Raw genomic sequence first — 12,437 nt, 5'->3', positions numbered from 1 at the left:
GTTCCTTTGGTGATAAATTAAGAACCACAGACATTTTAACTTACATCTTTTGGACAATTTCTATATTTCGAAATGTCAAATCCTGAACACTATCCCAAGGAAATTTAACAAAATGAAATCCAACTAAGTATTACTAAAATACATAGCGACACACAAGCGAAAAGGCAGGAAGTCTCATGCAAGGTCACCATGAGCACTTCCAGCTGTTTTAGTGCCATTAGAATGATATATTTGATTATCGTGGTTAAAAAAAAAAAAAGCACATAGAGAAATGTTTGAGAGAGTATACAATTAAGAAATAAATTTGCTTTCTTTGTAACTTACAGCTATTGGTGTCATTGGCAACGGCTATGATTCCCATAGGCTGATGTGGAATGTCAGAACGGAGAATTTTTGTGTCTCCTCCAGTGTACTTGTTGGAACGCAGGATAGCTCTTCTACCCCAGTCTGACCAAAAGATGTAATTGTCATAAACAGCCAAACTGAGGAAAGTCCCTGGCCCCGATTTTACAATCACCTAAAATAAGTTAAAATATATATTTGTAATATGGAGATAAACATATTCCTATATCCATATCTATTTTTGTGTCAAAAATAAGGGATTACGATTACTTATATTTAATCAATGGAAATCATCAGACAAAAATGCATTTTACTAGGTGTACTATTATAATATTCTTCGTAGTTTATTTAAATGTTTTAATTATCCTTACCTTTTTTCAATGTGTTTACTGAATATTTTTAGCATATCTCTATTTACTACTAAGCTAATATGCAAAAGAGATGGAAAAAAAATCAATGACTTCAGCTTTCACTCTAAGACACTAAAAGAAAAAAGTTAGACCCAAAGTAAAAGAAAAAAAAACACTTAAGAATAAAAGATAAATTAAGGAAAAATAAAACAAAAAATAAATAAATAAATTAGTACAACTTTAAAAATGGTTATTTGAGAGCAATACAATGGATAACACATAATGATGCAGTGTTAATTATCCCAGGAATAACGATTTATTTAGCATTTTAAAAGTCTATTGCTGTAATTTAACATTTAACAGCTAAAACAGGAAAAATCATATGAAGATCTCAATAAAGGCAGATAAATTATTTTATAGGCTCTAACATCCATCTATATATATAAAAGCCTAAGTGACCATTATGAGGGAACTAACAGAATGACCAGTCACTATGACATGCACTGACCACCAGGGGGCAGATGCTCAATGCAGGAGCTTCCCCCAGCCAGCAGGCTGCAATTGGCAATGGGGCCTGCCAGCCAACCTCCCAAACCCTTCCCCCAGCTGGCAGGCCCTGATCGCCCAATTGTGGCCGGGCCTCTGGGCTGGGACGGGGAACTAGAGGTGGGTGGCAGCGGACATGGCCCCTTTCTCAGGGGGGCTGAGGGCTGGCTCCCTCCTCAGTGCCTGCCAGCCAACCTCCCAGTCCCTTCCCTTGGCCAGCTGGTCCTGATCACCTGATCCCCGGGCTGGGATGGGGAACCAGGGGTGACTGGTGGCTGATGCAGCTGGCGAGGGAAGGGGGGGGCAGGGAGGTGGGGAACCACACAGTGGCGGCTAGGAAAGGAGGAGGAGGGGAGTGGCGGCACACAGGTGGCAAGGGAAGGAGGAGGTGGGGAGGCGGGGAACATGATCAGCCCTGATCGTGCAGCAGGCCTCTAGTTCCTAATAAAAACTCAGAAAATAAATAAAATTAGAAATAAGAAATAATCACTCTTAATCACTCTTACTAATCTACTCAACATTGTCCTACAGTTCCTAGTCAGTATACTAAGAAAAGAAAGCAAAAACAAATGCATCCAGATTAGGGGGAAATGTCAAATTATACTTATTTGCAAGTGACATAATCCTCTTCATAAAAAAATATCCAATAGAATGTGTCAAGAAAACAAAAGCTGCTCAAGCTAGTTAATAAATTTAGTAGGTTGCAGCATGCAAGATGGCTATATGGATTTCTATAGAGTAGTGATAAATTATTGAAAATTAAAATAAAAAGTTTTACAATAGCATTAACAAACAACTAGTAATACATATGAAAAAAATTATAAAAACCTGAAAACTATAAAACATTGTTAAGAGAAATTAACAAAAACCTAAATAAATAGAGTTATGCCTTACTTATGCTTTGGAAGGCTTGATTAAGATGCCATCTCTCCTCAAATTGATAAATTATATCTAATCCAACTATAAGTCCTGCAGACATTTTCTAGAAATTGACATGCTAATCCAAAACATATGTGGAAAACAAAGGATCTAAAATAGCAAAAACAACTACCTTATTTTAAGACATTATAACTTTACAGCTATTAAGACAATGTGGTTTTCAAAAATAATAAAGACATACATCAGTAATACAGAAAAGAAATAGAGAAATACATCTGTAATACAGGAAAATGCCAGCATGTATATGGATAACTAATTTTGACAGAAGTGCATAGGCTATTCAAACATATAGTATAATTTTTTTAACAAATTATACTTCAACAACTGAACATGCATATGCAAAAAAGAACTGCCATCTATATATATATATATATATATATATATATATATATATATATATGCCAAAAATAAATTATAGTCCTGAATATAAAATCTAAAATTATAAGAGATCTAAAAAAATAAATGGGAAAAAAATATTTACAACTTTTGGTGAGGCAAAGATTTATTAGCATAATGACTCTGAAAGCATGATCCGTTAAAAAGAATGATAAATTAAACTTATTCAAAGTATAAAACTTTTACTTTTCAAGTGACACTATTGAGACAAAGAAAAGATAAGACACAAACTGTGAAAGTTTTTTGCCATGCTGTTTTGATTACTATAACCTGGTGTTATAATTTGATATAATAGATGAACCCAGAGGGTAGTATGCTAAGTGAAATAAGTCAGACAGAGAAAGACAAATAGCATATGATCTTAGTTACATATGTAATCTAAAAACAAAATACATGAATGAACAATCAAGACAGAAACAAACTCATAGATACAGGGAATAAATTGGCGGTTGGCAGATGGAAGGAGGGTTGAAGAGATGAATAAAATGCTAAAAGGAATTAAGAAGTACAAATTTTCAATTATAAATATAGTCATCAGGATATAAACTAAAGAATAAGGAATATAGGTAATAATACTGTAATAACTATGTATGGTGTCAGATGGGTACTAGGCTTTTTGGAGTGATCACTTTGTAAGGTATATAAATGTCCAATCACTATGTTGTATACCTGAAACTAATATGATATTGTATGTCAAGTGTAGTCGGAAAACAATTTAAATAAATAAATAAATAAATGTTAAAATATAATTTTAAATTGATTTAATTAACTTATGTTACTAAAAGAGAAAAAATATAGAACTGCCATAAGATTGAGACTGTCAAACCAAAGAGGGAAGGCAGGGGAGGGTGGAGGGGGGGAAAGATATCAAACAATGAACTCATATGCATATATGCATAACCCATTGATACAGGTGGCAGTGGTGAAGGCTTGAGGGGGGAAGGGGGAGAGCAGAAGGCAACGGGGGGGATAAAGGGGAGATGTATGCAATACTTTCAACAGTAAAGATTTATTTTAAAATAATGAAAACACTAACTCAGAAAGATATCTACACTCCCACGTACATAAGTAGAACCCCAAATTCTTCATTTCTAGTAAGTTTCCAGGTGTTTCCAATTCTGTTGATTTGTAAATTGACTTTGAAGAGCAAGAATTATAAAATATTGAAAAGTATAGGAAAAAAAATCTTACCACACAAGTATAATTTCTCATCTCTTTGGAATAAAGATATGTATTTCTTTTTTTTAATATTATTATTTTCAAATTGGTATCATGGTGTATGCTTTTGTATTCACTTTAAATTAAGTTGATAGGCCCTGACAGGTTTGGCTCAGTGGATAGAGCATCGGCCTAGGGACTGAAGGGTCCCAGGTTTGATTCCGGTCAAGGGCACGTACCTTGGTTGCGGGCACATCCCCAGTAGGGGGTGTGCAGGAGGCAGCTGATCAATGTTTCTCTCTCATCGATGCTTCTACCTCTCTATCCTTTCCCTTCCTCTCTGTGAAAAATCAATAAAATATATTTTTAAAAATTAATTAAAAGTAAGTTGATAGGATTTCTGGTGCCAGCCAAGATGGGGCAAAACCACCACAGCCTACCTCTCCTACTAGTTACTGCTTCCGATTGTAATGTTTTAGGAACAAGAGGAGAAAAATAGTAAAAGGAAGTTAAGTAGCAGCAAGTAGAAGGGTGGGAGTGGACAGAATAAATACTATTTTTACTGCCACTGATTTCCCCCCCTATATTCAGTGCCACCAGATAATCGAATAGGTTACATTCAATTATCTGGTGTGCATTTGCTGCTTACTCACAAAAGGTGTCATTTCAATGCCCCTTATATTCCCTGGTAGTTTTCTGAATTCACACAGATGATGGAGAGCTGGTGGCTGCCCTGAGTTAGCTCTCCAAACCAGGCCTAAGGAGGGCCCAAGCAGCATTCATAGTTCAAGTGTGCCTCTGAGTCAAGAAGTTTCTGTAGGCCTGGAGTTTACTTCTCTACTTCTGCTGGTGCAGAAAAACATTAAACTCAGTCTACAATTATGCAAGGCTTTTTTTTTTAAATCCTCACCTGAGGATATATTTCCATTGATTTTTAGAGAGAGTGGAAGAGAGAGGGAAAGATAGAGAGAAATATTGATGTGAAATAAACACATCAAGTGGTTGCCTCAAGTACACGCCCCGACCAGGGCTCTGGCCGTGGAGGATCCTGAAACAGAGGGACATGCCCTTGACGGGGATCCAACCCAGGATCCTTCGGTCCACAGGCCAACGCTCTATCCACTGAGCCCTACCAGCTAGAGCTGCATAGGCTTTCATAGGGTACAATAGGTTCAACTAAGAATCATACTGACCCCCAAGAAATCTCATTCCACTAGTCAGAGTTCAATGTGAAATAGAAAAGTGAAATCCATTAAATTACACTTTTTCATCTCTATGTTAAACATTTTTAGCTTAAGATCACAAATACTGCACCTTGCAAGCCTAATCAGCATCTTTATTTGGAGAGCAGAAAGCTTTGTCATCATAAATTACACTCTACTGTGTTATATGGTAATGCACCATTAAGGCATAATTTTGAGGAACTTTCACCTTGAACCTATAAATAGCATCATGTTTCAAAATAATAATTCATATTCATTTAGAAAATTCATTTCTTGACACAGTCACTTAATCTCACATGTGTCCTCATAGACAGACAATTAAATTGGTGATGCCACATAGACTTGAAATTACGTGTTGAGAATTTAGTTTTGAATCATATGACTTTTTCATCTTTGAACTTCACTGATGGCTTATCAGTGGAAGTACTGGAACTAGTCAAGGAATACAAAAATACTCAGCTTTATAAATCAAACAACATATTTCCAATACCCAGATGCTCAATGTAAAATCAAACAATTTAAAATTCAAGCAAACAGGAGGCTTCCCAAACACCCCAGATGACTGCCTCACTGACAAGATCATAAATGGTCGTTATAGGAAATGACAACTTGGCACCTGCTATGGATGGGCATGACCAAATGTTACAGATTGCAAAAACACAAGTGCAGTTGCTTTGGCCTTGGAGAAAATGGTGTGTGGTGGTTTATCAGCAACTTAAAACTAAGAAATATTTAATTTAAGGATAGAAAGCTAAATTTAACTTGCCTGAGTGAGCTTGCAGAACAAATTTTTAAAAAGTCCTAATGTCATTAGTATCCAACAATATTTGAAAATAACAACATGCACAACAATCATTTAAAAGATTGTCTAATATGTGAGAGGAGTTACCAGCCTTATTTAGAGAGACACATTCTTCAGAGAGGAAGATAAAATGAAGAATTACTTTGATTCTACACTCTCTCCTTCTGATCTCTTAATTGACCAAACTCAAGCAAGAGTCAGAGTCAGCTGAACACACTGATAAGCCCCCTGAGGGAAAGAACAGGTAAAGGAGGGTTGAGAAAGGGTGTGGGGGATATGCCTGAGATAAGCAGTAGAAAGAACCCTATTATTTGTTTTCACTTGGACAAGAATCATTGTTTTTCCTTGGATAAGATTTTTGGTGTTTTGAGACTCAGTCTCCAAATCTGTAATATGGGAGAGTAAGATTGAATGATTTAGCTTTGCTCCTTTCTGAAGGAAGGAGGAATGGTAGAGCATTTCCTTGGATCACACAGAAGACTGATGAGAAGAAAAATAAACTGTCATATATCTGAAGTGTTGTAGCCACTCCTGAATGGAATTTGAGCAAGGTTCTGATGTTGTGTCTTATGTTCATATCCTATATAATAAAGAGGTAAAATGCAAACTGACTGTCACACCCTCACACAAGATAGTTGCCACAAGATGGGTGGCAAGGGCGGGCAGTTGTAGGCAATCAGGCCAGCAGGGCAGGGCAGTTACAGGTGACCAGGCCAGCAGGGGAGGGCAGTTGGGGGTGACCAGGCCTGCAGGAGAGGGCAGTTGGGGTGACCAGGCAGGCAGGGGAGCAGTTAGGCATCAATAAGGCCAGCAGGGGAGTGGTTAGGGCAGGGGTGGGCAAACTTTTTGACTTGAGGGCCACAATGGGTTCTTAAACTGGATCAGAGGGCCGGAACAAAAGCATGGATGGAGTGTTTGTGTGAACTAATATAAATTCAAAGTAAACATCATTACATAAAAGGGTACGGTTTTTTGTTTTTTTTTTTGTTTTTTTTTTAGTTTTATTCATTTCAAATGGGCCGGATCCAGCCCACGGGCCATAGTTTGCCCGCGGCTGGGTTAGGGGATGATCAGGCTGGCAGGCATAAGCGGTTAGGGGGAATCAGGCAGGTAGTCAGGCAAGTGGTTGGGAGCCAGCAGTCCCGGATTGTGAGAGGGATGTCCAACTGCCGGTTTAGGCCCAATCCGACAGGAATTTCATGCACTGGGCCTTTAGTATGATTATAGTTATTAAAGTTATAACATTAAATTCGGATTAGTTTTTATTTGCTAGTGAAGTTGAGCATCTTTTCATATATCTGTTGGCCATTTGTATGTCTTCTTGGAACAAGTGTCTGTTCAGGTCTTCTTTCCATTTTTTAATTGGATTGTTGGTTTAGTATAGAGTTGTATAGGTTATTTATATATTTAGGATATTAACCCCTCATTGGAGCTGTTGTTTGCAAATGTCATCTCCCATTTGGTTGATTGCCTTTCTGTTTTGTTGGCAGTTTCTTTGGCTGTGCAGAGCTTTTTAATTTGATATAGTTCCATTCACTTGTTTTTACCTTTTCTTACCTTGCCTTTGGGGTCAAATTTACAAAATATTTTCTAAGACCAAGATCCATAAGTTTAGTACCTATTTTTCTTCTAGGTGATTTATTGTTTCAGAATGTATATTTAGGGCTTTGATCCATTTTGACTTAATTTTTGTATATGGGACAAACAGCAATCTAGTTTTATTCTTTTGCAACTTAAAACTAAGAAATATTTAAGAATATTTAAGAATATTCCAATTTTGCCAGCACCATTTATTGAAGAGGCTTCCTTTTCTCCACTGTATGTTTTTGGTTCCTTTGTCAAAAATTGTTTGCCCATATGCATGTGAGTTTATTTCTGGGCTCTCAGTTTTGTCCCACTGGTCTTTATGCCTGTTGTTCTGTCCATACAATGTTTTGATTACCTGTGATCCAGTAGATCCCTGTTCCATTACTGGTCAGGGCACAAGCCAAGGCTGCAGGCTCAATCCCCAGTATGGGGTGTGCAAGAGGCAGCCCATCAATGATTCTTTCTCGTCATTGATGCTTTATCTCTCTTTCTCCCTTCCTGTCTCTGAAATCAATAAAATACATATTTTTTAAGAAATAAAAGAAATAATGATCGGTTTTGGTGTCTGCACTAAGAGAATATTTTTTAAAAGAATAGTTTATTGATTTTTATAGAGAAAATGAGGGGAGAGAGAGAAAACTTTTGATGCAAGAGTGTAATATTGATCAACTACTTCCTGCATGCCCCCTACCGGAGATCAAGCCTTTAATCCAGGCATGTACCCTTGACCAGGAATCGAACCAGCAACCTCTGGTGAATGCCATGATGCCCAACCAACTGAACCATGCCACTCAGGGTGAGAATTATTTCTCAGTGTTTTTGACCCAACAAGTTATGGAGTATTTTGCATGAAAATAGAGGATTGAAGGTTTTGCATAAGAAGAACAACAATACCAGTAAGCACAAATCACCTAGAATTTGTAAATTGAAAAAATATATGCTTGAGTCATATTTATTTAAATACCTAATAAAAATTATAAAACATACTGAGTTCTTATTCTTTTCCAAGTTGGGTATTTTTAAATTTGATGATGATCACTCCTGGGAAGAAAGGGTAGAGAATGAGAGGCAGGTCTCTCAATCATGGCAAAGTCATCTTTAAGAAATCAAAAGACAACAGGCATTTAAATGAGACCAGTAAATCAACTACTTCCAAGTCACTGTGTTGTTGAAAGGCCATCTTATTAACCAATTGGGATATTAAAATGATAGCCCAGTTGAAAAGTTCCCACTGCTGTGAATGTTCAATCAGCATTTCAACTCAGGATTTGGGTCTAACAAATTCTCACAATTGAAAGTATTTAGCCCAAGGGCAGATTAGAGAAAAAAATAATTAAGTTGCACATTTTAAATAGATTTACTACTAATGCCTCTTATGGCCCATAAATAAGATCTTTTATAATAGAAAAGAAGAAAAATGTGGTGATGAAGGGAATGATTACCATTTTTGTAGTTATTCTAAAATGCAATGCTTTACTCTCTCTGTGTTAATATGCATTTATCTATATTTCAAATTCTGACACTTTTCATCTCCTATCCTGTCATTGATTTAATTAAGGATTTTAAATGTATATACATTACTCCCTCCTTATATGCAGGCAGATATGTTCCAAGGCTCCCATTGTACACCTTGGAACCTAACATTGTACCAAAACTTATATAGGCTATGTATTATTTCTGTACATACATACATATTACAGAGTTCAGTTTATAAAATGGGCATGGTAAGAGATTAACAACAATAACTAATAATAAAATAGTAAATTATAACAATAAAATAAGGGGACTTGAACACAAGCATTGTGATTCTGTGGTAGTCAATCTGGTCAGAAGGCTAATCAGTGAGTCATAGTCGGAGCTTACATAGAATGGATAGACTGGACAAAGAGACAAAGCAAGATGGCATGAGATTTAATAATGCTACTCATTATGGCACACAATTTGAAACATATGAATTGTTTATTACTGGAATTTTCCATTTCAGGCTGTGGTTTACTGCAGGTAACTGAAACTGCAGATAAAGGAGGACTAGAGTAACATTCAAATATCTTATAATATGCCATGCTCTACTCTATTTTAGCTTGCCACAAGTCATTATTTGTTCTGCATTAGTATCATTTGCCTGGCATTTTAAGCTATTTCATAAAATTCATCTGAAAGATAAATATTTGGAGACACACTGAAGTAACACTATTATATGTCCTCAAAGTCTGTGCTTTGCTTCATTGTTCAAGCCTTATTTGGCTGTTTCCATGAGCTAGCAGCATTTTGACCACTATCCTCAATATGGCATAAATGGCATGCACACCTGCACAAAGTGACACCTTTTCCAATTGCTTAGGAAAAAGGCAATGAAACTTAGCAATGAGGGGGTGTCAATGAATTCTGAATAACTTTTGTGTAAATGAAGGCAATATAATCAGCTCTCTTGTACTAGGCAGGTATTATGCTTTTCCACAAGGATTCATTTTAGTTAATTTAAGTTGAATCATTAAGCACTACTATTTGGAAGCTGGCAGAAAGATGACAAAAATTAAGCAGTTACAATTGTTCAAGGACATGCTCTGAACTATTCAGCATATAAATCACCTTCTGGCATTCATTTAGACAATAAAAATTTCTTCTTTTAACTGAGTTTGGATAAGTAACCAATGACTTTAATATCACCCAAATGTTAACACCAGTCTTAAATCTTTGAAAAAACAATTAAATAAGCAATATTTCTTAATGAATATATTTTGAGGCATTAGATATATAATAAAGAAAAAATTCAACATTTATAGATGATTAGGTAGTAGCTTGCACATAAATAAAATATAACTTTCTCTAAATAACTGTGTGAAATGATCACAGTGTTACACTTTGTAATTTAACCTTCAGCTTTTTACCTTAGCCCTGATGCTTAACTATGGATGGACGACAAGTCATATATTTGGCCCTGGGATATTTTTATAATATAGAACATTAGTGATCCTGACAAGGAATAAAGGTCCAAAACTAAGTATATAGATTTTGGGGAATACAGGAGGGGACTAGCTCTGCAATTATAAGCAAATTATGAATCTCTTAACTGACAGAACTTGTCTGATAATCTCTAAGGGCCATTCTAACTTTAACAGCTATATTATCCAAACGAAATGCTAACTACTTACAAGCAGATATAAAGCCTTATAATGTCTTCCTAATCTCTCAGGCATGAGGAGTGCATATGGACATGATTAAGTAGTAATGCATGCATGTTTGTGTGTGTGTGTGCATGTGTATGATTTTGTATTTTTGATTCAGATAAGGTATGTTTTTCAATAGATTAACTACATTTATGTTAACCATGCCATAACTTCTCCCGTTCAAGTATGCCTTATGCTTAATTCCAAATATTTCATAACTAGAGGCCTGTTGCATGAAAATTCGTGCACTCAAAAGGTGGGGGTGTCCCTCAGCCCAGCCTGAGCCCTCTCGCATTCCAGGACCTCTTGGGGGATGTCCACCTGCCAGCTTAGGCCCTCTCCCCATGGGATCAGGCCTAAGCTGGCAGTCAGACATCTCTCTGGTAGCCTGGGAGCCCTTGGGGGATGTCCGACTTGGAGAGCAGGCCTAAGCCGTTAGTCGGACATCTTTAGCACTGCCAAGGAGGTGGGAGAGGCTCCTGCTACTGCTGCTGTGCTGGCCAGCCATGAGCTGGCTTCTGGTTGAGTGGCGCTCCCCCTGTGGAAGCTCACTGACCACCAGGAGGCAGCTCCTGTATTGAGCATCTGCCCCCTGATGGTCAGTGTATGTCATAGCAACTGGTCATTTGCCATTAGGGTCAATTTGCATATTACCCTTTTATTATATAGGATTGGTTACTCTCAATATTCTGTGTGAATGTCAAGCAGAAAGGAAAGGAAACAGTAAAGGAAAAAAAATAAGCCCAAGAAAATACTAAAAATAATGGAAGAGTAAGTTCAGCATAGCAGGAAGGGAACATGAGACAAGGCATCATATGAATGAATAAAACTTGATCTTGGTACTCTTGATCTTTCAAAATACAGTCTCTCTGCTAAACTAATATGTATAAACTTCCCAGTCTCCATGCTTCTTATGCTGCAGATGACCCAGAAAAATGCTTCATCATCTTATAATTCAGGATTTAAAAAGCCTCTGAACCCATGTCTGTGGTCACTTGTGTATTTGTGCTGATGGCTCTAGCTCATTTGTTTAGGGTACAATTCCTAACTCTACACTTTGCTCCCTACAACAATTGCACTGTAAGTTTTCCAGAAAATGTATCGACTCTCTTTCCTACTACCTTTGGGAAAACTGTTACTTTCTTTGTGAAGATATGAGACAGAGAAATAAAATAAGGAAGCATGCAAGCCAACCCAACATTGTTGTCAGGAGAAACTGTTCCATTTCCAGATGGTGGCTACTCAGACTTGCATGAGTGTAGTTTCATAAAACATAACCATGCCATCCGAAGATACCTCACTGTCAGAATCCATTCACTCTTGAGGTCAAATGTTCAGAACAATTTTTTTTCACCATATACTAAGGTCAGCTTCTAAGATTATACATTCCCCACTAAACAAACCCTTCCCACTTCCTGCCCCAGAAATCCCCCGAGAAAGCAGTAACTAACATGCCTATTGCATCATCCCTGCTTATTGTTTAGTTCAAATGTTTGTGGCACTTTGCATTATAATAGCCTGGATCCATAATATAATATAGACCCAAGAAGTGACCTATAGATTGGGAGACTGACAGTGGGTTAGGCCAGCTCAGTTTTAGACAGACATTTATTATAATAGTTGTATTTCAATTATATTATTTACTCAACTGATTATTTTGCTTCCAAAAGAGATAATTTACACCTCAGCATAAATCCTTAAAAAAAGGATTGAACTCATGACAGAATTAATGCTTTCCTTTTTAAAGCAGGGATGTAACAACCAGTTAGGTAATTACTTTGATTTTAAATGTCTGGAATTCAATTTTTATGATAGCTATAATAGCTCAGAGAAAGAATGAGGAAATGCATATGAAGTCTATTATGTATTTATGCAAGTAAAAAAAAAAAAAAAAACTATATCCTGAACTCACAAAACCTAATTTATA

At 36.7% G+C, this 12,437-nt stretch overlaps 1 protein-coding gene across 1 annotated transcript in view; it reads right to left on the bottom strand.

Moving 5' to 3' along the window:
- Nucleotides 1-12,437, bottom strand: part of LRP1B (LDL receptor related protein 1B) — a 1,706,338-nt gene that overhangs the window by 281,929 nt on the left and 1,411,972 nt on the right. Inside the window, exon 44 of the mRNA XM_070423500.1 lies at nucleotides 325-517. Within this exon, the coding sequence (XP_070279601.1) occupies nucleotides 325-517 (193 nt within the window). The remainder of the gene's footprint in view (nucleotides 1-324; nucleotides 518-12,437) is intronic.

This window comes from Myotis yumanensis, unplaced genomic scaffold, assembly GCF_028538775.1.
Source record: "Myotis yumanensis isolate MYYU_CA2020_CCGP unplaced genomic scaffold, mMyoYum1.0.hap1 SCAF_8, whole genome shotgun sequence".
NCBI classification, from domain to species: Eukaryota; Metazoa; Chordata; class Mammalia; order Chiroptera; family Vespertilionidae; genus Myotis; species Myotis yumanensis.
This window is presented reverse-complemented; position numbering and strand designations above follow the sequence as displayed.